This window comes from Syzygium oleosum, unplaced genomic scaffold (genome assembly GCF_021117445.2).
Source record: "Syzygium oleosum isolate NSW1041296 unplaced genomic scaffold, Sole_v2.1 Sole_v2.03, whole genome shotgun sequence".
NCBI lineage: Eukaryota > Viridiplantae > Streptophyta > Magnoliopsida > Myrtales > Myrtaceae > Syzygium > Syzygium oleosum.
The window spans coordinates 17340944-17358295 of NW_026607487.1; the positions used below are offsets into that span (position 1 = coordinate 17340944).

Genomic DNA, 17352 nt, shown 5'->3' on the forward strand with positions numbered 1-17352 from the left:
AAATGACAGAGCTTGTATTTCTCCATAAATAGATATTTGACAATGTATCTCTCAGTAAAATATCTCTCTGAAGTGAATTGAGTTGCACTTTGTTTACAGTTTCTACAGCTAAGAGACTGTCCTGATAAGCAGTAACTTTGTATTGATAAAGAAATTTATCAGCAGCTGTTCCTCATCATACTAGCACTACTGGTTTACTTCCGGTTCCTCATCATTCCTCTGCGGCAGCTTGTGTTTCAACTTCTCAAAGGCAAACTCTAGGTTCTTTAGTTGCATTACAAAAATTTCTTTTCATTAATGAGCTCAGTTAAAATGTAAATTCCTTCTTCAAAAGTAGGATCAAACTGAAACTTGAGATGTATCATTTCCGAGTGAAATGCATCAGCTCCGTACCTGCTGCGCAAACCTGTTGTGGATGTATAACCCACTGAACGGATCAAAACTATTGCTCTCTGTGTTCTTTCCTCTGCGGTTATGTAAACTATCAGCATGTCGTATCAAAAGTCTTATGGTATTTTATTGCCAGAGCTAACAGAGAAAAAAGAAGACTTGGAATTACGAAAATCCAAACTTCGCTTTTTCACACCCTGCTGCTCTCATTTTTTGTCTTCTACTTCCTTACACATGATGCACTTTTATGATAGGTCCATTTGAAAAGACACGAAAATAAGAAAAACCAACAACGACGACAATACACCAAAAATGGAGAATTTGCTAGTTGACATTACCAGCTGAACAAGAGCTTTGAAACCCTTTGTATCTATAGGTGTTTATTCGATGTCTATTTCTGACAAGATTCTATCCAAGTACGGAAATATCAGTTCTTATTGTAAGATAATCAGTTTGTTGGCGGTTGGAAATAATCTTGTCAGATAATTAGTCAGCTGGGAATGGGAAATACCTGCCAATAGCGTGGGTGATAAATTGACTCTTAGCAGCCAGGTCATCATGTTTTGTGCAAGACATTTGAAGCATCCTACATACCTGACATTCATAAAGAGTGGTTGTTCACTTTGTAATTGGAAGATATGCCTCACGTTGGTCTGCCGAAATAGCGATCGATGGCAATCGGCAAGGGTTGAGCATGCGATAGAGTTTGTTGAGTTGTTTAGTTTTATTAACTATCAAGTACACCACTTATTTTTTATTTAAATGGATTCTCAGTTCACCCAGAGAAAGTCTGGCTGAGGATCTGCACATGGAATCTATGACCAATTTGTATCAGGTTCTAGACATTGATGACCCTTTCACTAAATATCTATCCAGGACCAATCTAAATGGATTATGAGGTCTTGAAAGATTGCATAGTTCTTTTATGCAGAAACTTGTGGTAAGTAACCTTGTCTTACCTGTTTTACCTGAAAAGCAAAAAAGTAAAATTAAGAAAAATTAAGGTTCGGGGCTGCAATCTTGGCTTTTGACCTCGAATATGCTGGTTGGGCAGTATGAAAGACACACGGCAGAGCATAAACTTAGCTCTCTATTAATCTATCTCACTGAAGTGTATTGTCGGTAAGTGTATTTCATAGTTAGATTGTGAAGGAAATGATAAAATGTTTGAAATCTTCTTATTCACGCGGAAGTACGAGGCTAGCCGAGGATATGCTTTAGAGGGTACCTCGATTTCGAAAATCTTGAGGAAGCTTGTGCATGTTTTCTCGTCCCTCACTCGAACTCTCTTATACATGAAGTTAAGATCTCCACCCATGTTTACCACTCTCTGGCCCAAACATCGGGTGAGTGCACATCACATCTGAATCTTCTGGAAGTACCGACAGATTGCAGTTTTTTAATTGAGTACGGTGATCTGTACGGATATTTGGTGTTTTTACACAGGAATTCGTCGTGTATGAATAGGCATGTCCAATGTGTAGGGTATCTCTTATACTTGTAAGAGAGTGTCTCTTGCATGCTTTTTGATTGACGGTACATCAACGAATAGCGATGGCTGCTTCAGTGAATGGAACGGCATCGACTTTAGAACTTGGGAGAGAATTCATATCGATGTTCATATCATTATCACATCATTATCTGCTCCAAGAAATGCAGCCACATCGCTACAATAAGACACTCATTCATTGGGCATTTGCATATCTGCAGAAAACTGAAAACTCGCATGCGTATGTATTCGTGTATGTTTGCGAATCGTCAAAACCAATATCGAACATAAGCATATATGTGACATTCTGAAATCCGAACCACTTGGGATTTATGAAATAGATGATTTTATGGACGTGCTTGTAGTTTGATCTCGCCCGGAACTGATCACTCCTGGGATACTAACCATTAGGGAATGGCTAATTAGGGATTTAAATTCGCGCGACCAAAGAAACTCGATCGTGAACCGACTTTTGACCACAAAAATTGTCGAGATGACATTTTGAGCCAATGTAGGCCGATCCAAGGATAGTTAGGGATCAATTCGTCGTTGTCATACGAGTGGACCGCGGGTGATTCCGCTTGACCACGAGATGAATTGACGAATGACCCTAAACCTATACCAAACGATCGCGCCCGTCGGAACTAGCGATCGATCCTTGCGATTACGTTACCACCGAGCTCGTCACGACTCGAGTGAACTTAAACGTGGCTTGATTCAGTATCAGTCACGGGTCGAATATGCGAATTTCCCGAAAGCCACCCGTTAGTTCGAGATACGCTCAAGTTACGTCATTTAAATTTAGTCATTAATTAGAGACCAAGTTTGGGCATTGAAAATTTCGAAAGTCACGACAGGATAATTGGACGACGTTGTCATTAGCACGGTCAGCCTCCGATTCGTCCGGATTCTTCAGAAAATTCGAATTTTGGCAAGAAATGAAAAATGACCGTTTTACCCCTGGGACTTTGTTAAGGCCAAGTATAATGTGAGAGGGGCATTTTGGTCATTTCACACCAACTTTAGAGATAAAAATTTTTGGACAATTTTGCCCTTGGAAATTTTGTGAAATTCCAATTTTGCCCTTGGATATTTTTGGTAAGAGTTAATCTTGGCCGTCGATCTTAGGATAAGGTGTAATTGTGGCCGTTGATTGGAAAATAGAGAGGAGGGTAGGATGGTCTTTTCCTAGGGGGTTAGACATCAATTATTGGTGTAAATTAGACTATTTCTCTCATTTTCTCTCTCTCCCTCTCATTCTCTCACTCTCGGCAATCTCTCTCTCCCTCACCCCTCTCTCTCGGCCGACCTCCCCCTTTCCCTCTCTCCCACCGTGAAGTGGCCAGCCGGCCACACCCTTCGCCGCCGTTCAACCGCCGTGCTGGATAGCCGCCGTTCGGTCGTTCCCGACGCCGCGGCCTCGCCACCACCACCTCACCGTCTCTCTCTCTCTTTTCCCACCGTAAAACACCATCACCAGCCACCCTTTTTCAGCCAAGAACAGCCGAGAAAGCCAGCAGCCAATCGCCGCCGTTCGCCGCCGCTCGTGACCGCCGGTGAGTCGCCGATAAACCTTACCGCTTGTCGCCGCCGCCGCTGCTGTTTGCTCTCTGTCCAGCCACCGTTGAGGCCTCGATTTCGCGTAGGATCACAAGTAAGTGATATCCTAACTCTCGCCTAGGATAACGGGTATTTTCGGATTAGTTCGGGCCCGTTTTAGCAAGTTTTAGGGGTTAATCGTAGAGGAATGGTTGGACTGCTTTGGCTGAGTTGTTGGGAGGAAATTGTGATGATTTTTTAGGTGGATTGGAGATTAGAATTGATTGATTTTGTGATTGGAATGATTGCGAGTGATTATGGTGGCTTATTACGTGAAAAACGGGCCTAAATGTGCCGTTATAGTGATTTTCTGTGGTGGCCGAATCACTGTTCATTCTGTGGCCGAATTGATATATATTGGTGATTAAGATATAGTACATGTTGGTTTGGGGTTGTCGGTAGGAGTACGACGCCCGTGAATGGTGAAATTTGGCTTAAATTGCAAAAATTTGAGTTAAATTGTGCACGAGCGAACTGGATTGGATTGGCTGGAAATTGGGCTTGTTCGTGTGCCAATTGAGCATGTGAAATGCGTGAGGTTCGATGCGTGCATGGGTTGAATTGGATCGGTTGGTAATTTGGCATGTTGGCGTGTCAATTGAGCATGTTCGTATGTTGTTCGAGCGAGTGAATGGGTGAAAAATTTATGTGATATGTCGTGCGTGTGGTCACGAAAATCCTTGAGGCGTGTAGTGTAACGCGGGGAATTGAGCCGTCCTGAGGCGTGTACTTTAACGCGGGACGATGTCCGGTATTACCAGAAGACCGCCAACCTGAGGCGTGTACTGTAACGCGGGTTGTGCCGTAAGTGGAGGATGTTGAGCCTGAGGCGTGTACTATAACGCGGGCAAGAGACATAACCTGAGGCGTGTACTGTAACGCGGGCTAAGGAATGTTGTGAATTTGAGACGGTCGTATGCGAACCGTGGATTGAAAGTGGACCTGAGGCGTAGTTACGCGGGTCGTTGACAAGTTTAATGAGAATAGTGTGGTGAGACGTGAACGAGTATGTGTAATGCGGAATTGGAAATGCCATACGTTTGACTTTTGTCTCTGGACATGAAAATTTATTTGGAATGTGCATGTGGTTGGAATTTGTGTAATTGAGACTAACATGCAGATTGTGCGCATTAAAAGCCCAGATAAGTGCAATTGTGTGCCTGTTATGTGGTTGTTGAGTGTTATTGTGTTTAGACTTGTCTGGAGGTACGTGTTAGCCTAGGTGGGATTTAGGGTGTTTACTTGCTGATATGTGTCTCATGGTTGTTTAACCAAATAATTTCAGAACCCCGGCCTGGACCATGAATCTTCCACCGCCACCGCCTCAGCGTTTTGGTATACCAATGTACACCGATCATGACGTGGTAGAGTACCCGATAGATGATAATATGGCATGGATCAAGCATACTATAGTAGTCTAGGTAGATATAGGACAACCCCTTTGGCAAGCCCACACTTATACAGCCCGGTGTTTCCGGGATGGTCTGGACAAGTTCAGTCCCGTTTGAGGTTTTGATGTCCATTTTGACGGAGTGGGAGATTAGGATCCGTCAGCCATACCCCCTCCTGATGGCGAGATGACTAGTCTTGACACCAGCCTCGCACAGTCAGGACATCAGCATGTACCTGCAGCACCCGAATCCACAGTGGCTGAGCCTGATCCGGAGCCGGAAGAATCACAAGCAGGGTTCGACCCGATGGATGTGGATCTAGGTGCAGTGCCAGAGGAGGAACCCGAAGAAGAAGAGCCAGAGGAGGCACCAGAGGAAGAACCAGAAGATGAGCCAGAGGTAGAACCAGAGGATGAGCCAGAGGATGAGCCAGAAGAGGAGTCTGAAGAGGAGGAGCGGATTGAGGTTTCGCTAGAGTCAGGTGATGAGGATAACCCGATTGAGATCGAGGCGGATTCTGAGTCCTCAGAGGAGCAAGTGGCTCAGGAGGATTCAGACTCGAGTTCTGGGAAGTCTGACTCGGAGTGGACGCCGTCTAGAGGGCGTAGGGGCTAGTTTAGGGGTAGGGTGAACCTTTTTGAAGTGTCCCATTTTTGGAGTTAGGGTATACCCAGGCTACTGATCCTTTTTTTATATCGGTGGTGTAAAGTCTAGAAACTCGGTGTGCATGTATATTATGTGGATTATAAGTGATGTATTGTATAAGTTTGAATTGGGAATGGATGTGTATTCTTCCTTTTACCCCTAGTTAAATATTGTCTGGGTGTTTGTGGCTTTCGCTAGTGCTTTATCTCTGATGTGTTGGTTTGGGTCGGCGGCGTTTCCTGGGACGTCGCACTAATTCGACCAAAGAAGGATGCCACGAGCTCGATGGGGTTCGGGGCGTGACAATATACCTGAAAAACGCGATGCCCAAATCAGCACATAGCTGAGAATAATCAGTCCTCGAAGTCGCTCTAGGGGAGAGTGACCTTGTCTAATCATGGTCTTCGCCAGGAACCGCGCAAAAGTGCCAAAGCCTGCGATTCCTATTTTTAGGTTTCTAGAAGATGAGACAGAAGTAAGTATGTAAGTGAATTTTCTCAACAATAAATCTGGGAACCTAGTGCAAACGGAAAAATTACCCAATCAATCTTAAACTTATTATACGGATTCTAATTTAGATTTTTTCAATTTTGCCAATTTAATTATAAAAATTTGTGTGAAATTCCAATGCAGTCATTCCAGTCAATTTTCGTCGGAGATCGCTGACGTGGCGGTCTAATCATCAACGGGCATCTTACGTGTTACACTGCCATGTCAACGATTTCCGACAAGATTGACTGGAAGAACTGCATTGGAGTTTCGCGAGAAGGTTAACTAAATTAGCAAAATAAGAAAGTTTAGGATTAAATAACTTTCGTAAAATAGGTTTAAAACTGATTTGAACAAACTAAGAATTGTCCCACTGCTACAATTCAAACAGAAGCAGCACTCGACTCGACAGCATCCATCTTCTACAAATTTCTCCACATCGAGCTTTTGCATGATACAGCTACTAATGCGCATACTACCGATCCTGTACAAAACATCGCACCGCATTCCAGAGAAAATGGCACAATTAGAAACATTTAATCATTAGCATGCAACCTCTTATGCAACACCCAAGATCTACACTGTGTAATATTGTCCGCTTTGGGCCCACTGACCCTCACGGCTTTGAAACGTGTTGTCTAGGGTAGAGGCACAGCCACACTGCCATCCCTCATCCCAGCCCATTATTGTCCTCTTTAGGCCTCCCGCACTAGCATGGATGCACTGCCATCCCAGCTACGGAGCCTCCCTCAAGTCTTTGTTCTCAACACAGCGGAAGCTTGTGTGAAACGCATTTTAAAAGCCGTGAGGATCAATTGGCCCAAAACGGATAATATTACACAGTGTAGATACATGGTGTTACAGGTGGTATTAGAGCCGACTCCTGACCGCATCGGACATGCGCAGGGAAGAAAGGGGGAGCCCCTCTTATCCCACATCCCCTAAGGGGGAGTGATAGACTGGCTTATAAAGCCTGGAGTTCTATATTTGTGTAACGCGTTTTAAAGCCGTGAGAGTCAGTGAGCCCAAAGCGGATAATATTACACAGTGTAAACCTATCACTTGTAACGCCCAGGGGTCCATCACTGTACACATATTGTCCGCTTTGGGCCTCACTGGGCCCTCATGGTTTTGTTCCTTTGGATCTTGCCCAAAAAACGCGTATGTATAGATAGAGAACTCCAAACTTTATAATCTAGTCCAGGACTCCCCCTAGGCGATATGGGACAAGAGAGGCTCCCCCCGTCCCTGGGCACATCCGAGGGTCGAGGCGCGGACGCACCGCCATCCCTCCTCCCCGCACACTGCCGCCTGGGTCGTCACACTCTCCACCCTTTACGGGCACAACGGCTTCGTTGTGGGCCCACACGCGGTAGGGAGTCGACTTTGATACCACCCGTAACTTCCTGTGTCTACATTGTATAATATTGTCCTTTTTTGGCCCATTGACCCTCACGGCTTTAAAGCACGTTACACGGATATAGAATTTCAGGCCTTATAAGCCAATCTAGGACTCCCTCCTAGACAATGTGGGACAAGAGAGGCTCCCGCTCCCTTCCCTGCGCACGTCTGAGGACTGAGGCGTGGATGCACTGCCATCCCTCCTCCCCGCAAACCGCCGCCTAGGCCGTCACATACCACCTATAACACCCTGGGTCTACACTGTGTAATATTGTCCGCTTTAGGGTGCAGGACTCACTTGCCTTATCCCCTCAAGGCTTTGTTCTCAGCACAGCGGAAGTTAGTGTGAAACGCGTTTTAAAGCCGTGAGGGTTAGTGGATCAAAAGCGGATAATATTACACAGTATAGACCCGAGATGTTACAAGTAGTATTAGAGCCGATATGCGGACACAGCGAGGGCACTGTGCTCGTAAGGGGTGGAGAGTGTGACGGCCCAGGCGGCAGTGCGCGAGAAGGAGAAATGGCGATGCGTCCGCGCCTCAGTCCTCGGACGTGCGTAAAGAAGGGAAGGGGAGCCTCTTTTGTCCTACATCACCTAGGGGGAGTCCTGGATTAGCTTATAATACTTAGTATTCTATATCTGTGTAACATGTTTTAAAAATCATGAGGATCAGTGGGCCCAAAATGAACAATATTACACAGTGTAAATCTGAGGTGTTACGTATTATGTGCTAGCAAATCAGATGTGATAGATGGCGGCACACCAAGCTATCTTAAAAGCTGCACGAGCCATAGCTTTCCCTTTCGATAATTATGTTTGACAAGTGCCTCAAAACATCCTCGTATGACCCAATCGTAAAGTTTATATCACGAAAAACTCCAAACTGATACACTTGTAATAAATTTATCCCAAATTAATAACCACAAACTAATATATCAGTGAAGAATTTACCCTATGTTAGTTTCCGTTTAATTTTACCGTTAAATTATTGAGTGAGATGACACATGACAGTTGAAGAGTGTACCAATTTGGGGTTCTACCCCTCTGTTTGTCACAGGTTTACCAATTTGTAGCTTTTCATGGTATTAATCCAATTTAACGGAGAGTAAATTTTTCACAAGTGTACCAGTTTGGAATTTTTGATGATCAAAAGTTTAGTTTTTGGTAAATTTATCATAAGTGTATCAGTTTGGGGTTTTTTGTAGTTAAAAAATTAGTTTTTGGTAAATTTGTCACAGATATATCAATTTAGGATTTTTCATGGTATGAACTCTCCAATCGTATAAGCACGCATGCTTAGCTGATCAATAATGGTGTTTCGCTCGAGAACGTGAACAACTAAAGTCTTTAAAAAAACGCCGATCAAATTCATGTGACGTGATTGTTTCTGTGTTCTAAGTTTCTTCGTACTTTGGAATATTTTCTAAGGCCAACCCATTTTTTCTTTCGACAAAGTTGGGGAGGTGTTTGCGTAATTCGCACAACTTATATCAAGCGAAACAAATCGCAGTTTCAGCTAAAATTGGTGATAGTTCCTTTTTATTGTAATTAGGTAATAGTTATTTATCACTATAAATTACTACGGAAGGCGAACGAATTACTAAGAAAAAGTAGGGCCGGACTGCAATTCAACAGGCCAAACCCCCCTTGAAATTCAATAGGGCTGGGCCGGTTGAATGGCATGGCCATTACTGCTTTTTTCTCTTTGCAACACAATTATATTTTGCTGAAACAATTTTTTGACAAATAGATGAAAACCTATGATGCTCTTTGTTTAGGTTTAGAAAATTAGTCTAGCAAAATTTGATGATTTTGGGCATCTATTCTTGTGGACTATTAAATGAGTTGGATCATAACGTATCTTTGTCGCGGACACAATTAGAATAATTATTTATGTACCTAGGAATTAATTTCATGCTCATGTGATCCGACACACTCCTAATCTCTCTCCATCCAGAAAATATTTAGTAACATTGTTAGATAATTAAATATTAAATCACGCTTCCATCTATTAGTTTGAACTTTTAAAATAATTGACAGTGATTTCATTAAATCTCACATGGTATAAGAGCAAGGAGATTATGAGTTTAAATCTTTTCATACATTGGCATTGGAGCTCCTGAGTTCGAATCTTTCCAAATCCTTATTTGTCCTCCCCAATTGCACACGTTAGGCTTAGCCAAAGTCTAACCTACGCGTGAGGAGGAGTGTTATAATATTTAAAAAATAAATCACGCATTAATCTTGCAACTTAAACTTTTAGAATAGTTGGTATTCTCCAACTACATTTTACAAACATCATAGTACTACTCAATAGTTGATGCGGTAAAAACCGAATTACTCATGTCCATCTGCGAATGGTCACATATCATTAACTTAAAATCAAACAAAAAATTTAAAATCTAAATTTTCTCTCTCTTTCTCCTCCATTCATAGCCACCGTCCCGTCCGACCATCCATTGACTTGAGAATCCAACTTGGTTGCCCTGATGTGACTGCTGCACCGAGCAGCGAGTTCCCTCTCTCCGGCTCTTTTGCCGCACCACCATGTACCATCCCCCTCTCTTTCAAAACTCGCTATTGTTTATATGTTCTAGTTGACGTCATCGTTGAGCTTTGTTGCCAGTGACGAAGATTGATGCCGCGTCAAGCTCCACTTTGGCTAACGACGCCACTAGTCTAGATTTGAAGTTGTGCCTCTCACCTGAACGAACTTCTAGATCTAGAGACATGGCTCCAGGTCTGGCGACGCTGGCTAGTCCATGGCTACGAGCCTTGAAGGCAAGGTCAAGATCCCGATGGCCATGGAAGAGCTGCTGCGACGGACAATGATTGCGAGCTCAAATAGCAAAACAAAAAATAGAGAAACAGAGGTGATGCTAAGGAAGATGGAGCCAACCATGAAGACAATGGAAGGGCTGGCTCGGCTTGGACGCGCAGCATGGGTCGGCCTAGCAACAGCGGCGACGTTGGGGAAGGTGCGGAGATTGGGCTCAGAGGTGCTGTGGATGGAGAAGGAAGAGAGAGAAAAATCAGATATTAATTTTTTTTTTGTTTGATTCCAAGTTAATGGACATACCTCAAGTGGATCTGAGTAAAATAGATGTTTGCCACATCAACTACTAACGTAGAATTGTGATGCCTCTAAATATTTTCTCAGATGAGATCGAGATTTTTTTTTTTGATAGAGATATTTGAGCATCTCATATTCGCGTCACTACCCAGTAAAATTGAATTAAGCCAAAAGATCATCTTATCAAATCGATCTGTATTGATTTTTTCTTTTTATGTCAACGACTATCATTCAACATGTCTTTTATTCTTATAAAAAAACGAAATCCAACAAGATGAAAAATGATTTTCTTGTCAACTTTTCAACCAAAAGAAGAAATCCTCCTCCTCCTCTTTCTCCTATTTTGAGAAAGATACCGTCCTTAGATAGTCAACGAGGCGTATGCAATCAAAACTCCTCTGCAAGTGTACAGCGCGGGTTGTCTTAGTTAAAAATAAAGTAAAGGATCCTGTGACTCGACAAATGATTAAGTCGGATCAGCAAATAACATGTTGATAATATATGTTCCATTTTCAACGTTATAAATATGTTTTGATGGAACCTTTACTTTTGTTGTTATAACTCGATTTGAATTGGTCCGGCAAAAACAAGAGAGAGAGAGAAAGAAAGAAAGAAGGATAGAAGAAAACTCAAGTCGAATTGAACTGCGAATGAGTAAAACGTCAAGATTCGATCTTTGAAGAAATACTGGCAAGCATCGGAAGCTGCGCGAACCCGTCCAAAAAGGAGGCAGCTCCAGCTCCAGCTCCACTTATTGGACGAGCATCGCTTTCTTTCGGCCACGGGAGTTTTGACCCCGAGGGAGCCATTGGGCCACCTGGCGGGAAACCATTGAAAAGTCTCGGTTCTTTCGATGTTTTGACTCGGACATTTTCTAATAAGAGACAGGCTCTCGGGCCACGTCGGCTTTCCATTTGCTTCTTCTTACATGTCGTGCCGCCCCATTGTCCCGTCACCGTTCGCCGAAAGGACGGTTGAATTTTAATCGATGTGATTTGTTTATAAGAAGAAATAGTGAAGTTCAACCCATCGGATGATTAAAGTTAAAGCTTAACAATCCACTAAAGTTTATAGTGATTATTGGGAATTTTCCTGTCTCAAAACAATATAGATCGTAACTCGCAGCTTAAAACTCGCCATGGACAAAAATTGAGAAACTCTTTAGTTTATTTTTATATGCCATCTGATGACGACTGAATTACACATATTTTCTTTTTTATTTGCGGATTCTTTTTTCTATCCATCCACTTATAGTTATGAAAATTGGAGACATTTCGATATTTTCAATATGGATAACGATATTTCAATTTATATATTACTAAATTACAATTACTTTAATCAAGAAAAGTTTCAATACTATTCTAGAAGTTAAAAAATTAATACCGGAAATTAAAGCAAACGGGTGTCCGTGCATTGCATAGGCCCCAAATCTAGTACTCAAGAAATTCTTATTTATAAGGGCGCGAATGGTAACCATTCTGCTCCAGAAATCAAATTCTTGCCAGAAATTGATTTTCGAAATTCTTGCCAGAAATTGATTTTTAGAGGAGAAATCTGTTTGATAAAACATGACTAATTCTGCTCCAGAAATTAATTTCTGGAACAGAAATCTATTTTGATTTGTTTCAAAGGTATTCTAAGTCATTTTGTGAAGTTTTGAAATTTTTGATTTTTTGATTTTTTTGGCACCTCAAAAATATTAAATTTCGCTCAAAGTGGGTGCCCAAAGGTATTCTAAGCCATTCTGTGAAATTTTGAAATTTTTGATTTTTTTATATTTTTTGAAAAAAATTCACTAAATTTCCTATTTTCCCGAAATCTGACTTTTTTTTATTTTCTGGAAATTTTTATGAATTTTTCTGGAATTTTTCAATTTTTATGCATTTTCTGAAAAAAAAAATTAGTGAGATCTCAAAATGTGTTGTAAAGGCCACGAAAAAGAGAGAAAATAGGGAGAATGCATTCTGGAAGAGAGAAGCTACAAAAAGTAACTTCTCTTTTTTTTGCCCAAAACTCATTCTGGAATAAAAAATGCATTCTGGAATCAAGAATGCATTCTGGAATCAAGTATTTTTAACAAACGGATTTTTATTCCAGAATGCAAAAATTGTTCCAGAATGCATTCCAGAAATTTTTTAACAAACGCATTTCTGTTCCAGAATGCATTCTGGAGCAGAATTTCTACTCCAGAATGGATTCCATGCGCGCCCTAAGTGTCCAGGAGACGCCCAATAGACATAATCTGTAAGGGATGCATGTGCTAGAGTGTTACGCAAAAGAAGTCTCATGCTGAGGATATCATATTTGATCCATGACTCATTAACTTGAACTTGTTGGGTTGGCCTGGATGTATTGATAAAGTTAGACTTGCGCTTCCCTGCTAAAGGTATTGGGTTTCTAGTACACATTTCAACATGTGGTGTCGAAATTAATTTTTTGGACAGGCTGGGTCCAAAAATGCATGGCTCGACATTTGATGATTATCTCAAGGGATAGAATTTCAGAAGTGACTCCCTAATCGAAGGTTACGAACAGCGTCCCTTGTTTTCCATTGAACATAGCCGGACTACGGCGATGATGTCTCTAATTTCCCGATGAAGGTATTATTAGGTTTTTATCGTGCATCCCAACATGTGGTATCGAAATTAATTGTTTGGATATGCCGGGTCCAAACATGTGTGGCTCGGCATTTGATATATAATTTAATTTCTTTTTTTTTTATCATTAACCAGTATTGAAAAATGTGTTGGTTAACAAAATTCCTGGAGAAAAATATGTTACTATTTCAATCACAGGTGAAAAGAGAGGATGATAACCAGGAGAGAAAATGAGTAAAATAGAGAGCAATGCTGGAAGCCTCGGAGAGATCTTTTAAAACTCGCTTCGCACCTTCGAACGCCGCGTTTTGGCCCGTCTCCCTCCTCTCCGTCATCAAACCCTAGTTTCGGAGCTCCCCACGGAGCTTCTGTTCGATTCGGTTGACCGCGACGACGGAGAGCCGAGCGAGCCCCCACCCGACCGACCGACCGACCGATCGATCCGCCGCCGGCTCCTCCTGTCCGTCCGCGATCCAGCGCTTGAACGATGCCGTCGCACGCGGATCTGGACCGTCAGATCGAGCAGCTGATGGAGTGCAAGCCGCTCTCGGAGGCGGAGGTCAAGACGCTCTGCGATCAGGCGAGGGCGATCCTGGTCGAGGAGTGGAACGTCCAGCCGGTGAAGTGCCCCGTCACCGTCTGCGGCGACATCCACGGCCAGTTCTACGATCTGATCGAGCTGTTCAGGATAGGAGGCAACGCGCCCGACACCAATTATCTCTTCATGGGCGATTATGTAGGTCAGTTTCAGCTTGATCTTTGTTGTAGTCGACGGGCTTTCCATTTTTGTCCATGTGGAACGAATTCGGTAGTTCTTTGCGTCGATGAAGTGGAATCTGCGGCTAGGATTGGCGAGGTTGCTGTGTTGCGAATTGCAATTCGTGTCTTTGGAGCCTCGGCGGACATGCTAATTTTTGTGTATTTGGGATTTTTGCTGAAACTATTGGAGCTTTTAGTGTTTTCTATTCCAATACTAGATTAAGGTGCACGGAGCTTATGGTGGTAGCATGAAATGAAGCTCCTCGTGTGATGGAAATGGCATGGCTTAGGTTTGAAATTATGGAGTTCTGCGTGTTCCCCCTCGAGATGTCTTTAGAGTACCGATTTGGTGGCATCAATGATGCACTTGTTATCTCCATTGAAAGACTTTACTCACTTTGAGAATGATCGTGGACGTTTTTTTGGGAAGCTGTTAGCAAGTGGACAAGATGTTCCTCTATCGATCGATGCTTTGGTCTACTTCGGTCTACTGCAAGAAGCACTGGCACCATCTCAGTTCAGCGAAGCAATAGATAATGATCCCTGGAAACCGAGACAGAAGACTCTCTTAGAGTAATATCCAAGGTTTCCTATGTACCGGATGATGTACAATCTAGAATGATACTCCAAACTGTCTTTTCATATTATGAAAGCACATCGAAGATCCAATAATCTCTCTCCACCTCCCTCGTTCACATGTTCTAAACGCCTTTTTCTCTCTTTTCTGTGTTCTTTCATATCCATGTGTCATAAAAGTATTTTTTTGCCTTGCAATTTCTGGCTTGAATTTGTCAACTATTGCATATTTGGGATCGACAAGTCAATTTGGGGAGCAAGAGAAAATAGGAACTCTTAAACACGCAGAGAATACGGTATTGGTTTGGGCTTAGTAGCATGAAAGTTTTTCTAGAGTATGTTGATTTTTTTTTGGTAATCAGTAGCCTTGAGTGATCTTGATCGTCAGTGTTTTTCTCTTAGACTTGTAAGATTATTTTTTAAGGGGTCAAATTCATGTTTTATCTCATCAGGATTAATGCTGTAAAGTGCATCATCTAATTCTGTTGATTACATTAATGCAGATCGAGGGTACTACTCAGTGGAGACTGTCACTCTTTTAGTTGCTCTGAAAGTTCGTTATAGAGATAGAATCACAATCCTTAGAGGAAATCATGAGAGCCGGCAAATAACTCAAGTGTAAGACTGTAGTTTTGAGTGCATCTTTTGTATCATGACATTAAGAACTTAACATTTGCCTCGAAAGAAGCACAGGGAAGTTGACTTTTTGAATAGTAACCTGCTTACCGTTCTGCATATAGTGTTTCCTGATCAATATGTGTGCTTATTTTGAGAAAGAAAAGTATATTGCTTAACGTAAACTCTGAAGACATTTTTCCCAGTGGGATGATAGTTAATAAGTGGCCCAGTAAATTGTGGGCAACTGTAATATGATCAAGTGTTTGGTTCGTACTTGATGCTTAAACTTTGCCTATTAAGACTTGATATAGAATCGAGAGCAATGGCATAACGGGATTCATATGGTCGATCACACTTATTACCGGTCACATGTTTAGGGCTTAAGTAGTTTATGGCTGTGTCTGGGTATATTCATTGGTCAAGATAGATGTTACTTTCCTATGATTTGATTTTAGAGGAAGCATACTCCCGTGACATATGAAAAGTGGAAAAATATAAAACATGCTGTAATCAACTCAACCTTTGATTTCTCTTTCTTATGTATCTCTTATTGCCAATTTCAGGTATGGTTTCTATGATGAATGTTTAAGAAAATACGGAAATGCGAATGTGTGGAAGTACTTCACTGATTTATTTGATTATCTTCCCCTCACCGCCCTCATTGAGAGTCAGGTATTGGATACACCTCCAGATTACTTTGTAACATTATCATTGATGCTACAAGCAAAAAATATATATCAATAATGTGGATTCTGAATGATCATGCTTCTTCTTGTGTTGTAGATCTTTTGTTTGCATGGAGGTCTATCGCCTTCTTTGGATACTTTAGATAACATTCGAGCTTTGGACCGCATACAAGAGGTATGTTTTGGACCACTGTCCTACGTCAGCATAAACCTGCAATTCTTCTCTTTTATGCCCATGTTTGAGAGAATAGAGGAAGCTACTGTTTTGGACTTGTAGTCTGACAAGGGTCTTATGCGCCTGGAATTTGGAGTTTGTCAGTGCAATTGCCGAGTTACTTTCCTTAACTTCTGACTGATTTCGAAATACAAAACAGTAATTATCATTCTGATTGGTGGTTTGACTGTTGGTTGTGGGCACCAGCAGAAACATCTTTTATTTTCGTGAAGTTACTGTCCTCATCATAAAATCTACGTCCAAGGTGTTCTTTTTGAATAATGTGGAGCATTTTAAAAGGTTTATCTGATGTGGTGAGCCGCCACCTGACTCAGTTGTGCGTGGAGTGTAGGTTCCGCATGAAGGGCCAATGTGTGACCTCTTGTGGTCTGATCCAGACGATCGCTGCGGGTGGGGCATATCTCCTCGAGGTGCTGGCTATACATTTGGACAGGATATCGCGGCTAATTTCAATCATACTAATGGTCTCACTCTGATATCAAGAGCCCACCAGCTTGTCATGGAAGGATACAATTGGTGTCAGGTCTGTGAACTAGGGCACAACTCCTATCCTTTTTTGTTGAAATCCAGGACAATCCAGGGATGTTCATCTCAAGTTTTGGATTTTTTTTTTCCATCCAGGAGAAGAATGTGGTGACTGTATTCAGCGCCCCGAACTACTGTTACCGATGTGGTAATATGGCTGCAATATTGGAAATTGGAGAGAACATGGACCAGAATTTCCTACAGTTTGACCCTGCTCCACGTCAGATTGAACCTGACACCACACGCAAGACTCCTGATTATTTTTTGTAATTTCAACATATTTGCGAGTTTGTAATCCTTGTTCACAGCCATATCAGTGTAGATGTGTTTTAAGAAAGAGGAGTTTGTTATTTAAATTGAGGGTGATTGTCAATTTCATTCTTTCGTTTTGAGTATGCTCTGCTGTCTTGTTGACACTCAGGAAGAACAGAGAGAAGGCACTAATTGCCTTACTATTTCCTTGTATATTTAGTGAGAGTAGGAAGCAGCAATAACACAATACCTTGTGATGTGTTGGATGATTTGAAGGTAGAAAGCAAAATTTTGAGGTCTTTTGGTTTCCACACGTGTTCTTTACTAGTTCCGGGTTTGGGTTCTCCAGATTGGCCGAGGAGATGGCTTTTTAATGGCCGGGGACTCTTCAACAAAACTTTTCGTCTGCTGCTATCTTTTGCAATTTGTGGATCCGAATGTATCTATACAGCAGATGAGCAGATCTACCTTTATAATGCATTTAATGATTCACTGGTTGTTAGATTACTCCAGTTCCCATATCTGGACTTGCAGTGCAGATAGAGTTTGATATCAGGTTACAGTTAGAACGTTAGAAGACCATCCACTGATCTTCAGAAGCCGATGCATGCCTTTCTCAATGATG

The 17352-nt window shown here is 42.0% G+C and overlaps 1 protein-coding gene and 1 pseudogene across 1 annotated transcript; one reads left to right on the forward strand and one right to left on the reverse strand.

The window, feature by feature from the left end:
* Positions 1-130: 130 nt before the first annotated feature.
* On the reverse strand, positions 131-6227 carry LOC130137716 (arogenate dehydrogenase 1, chloroplastic-like; annotated as a pseudogene).
* Positions 6228-13333: 7106 nt separating this feature from the next.
* LOC115671813 (serine/threonine-protein phosphatase PP2A catalytic subunit) lies at positions 13334-17038 on the forward strand. Its single transcript, XM_030593463.2, has 6 exons — positions 13334-13816; positions 14915-15029; positions 15593-15701; positions 15813-15890; positions 16282-16473; positions 16572-17038. Exons 1-6 carry the CDS (start codon positions 13564-13566, stop codon positions 16743-16745), a joined length of 921 nt encoding a protein of 306 aa, XP_030449323.1. The 5' UTR covers positions 13334-13563; the 3' UTR covers positions 16746-17038.
* The last annotated feature ends 314 nt before the right edge of the window (positions 17039-17352 follow it).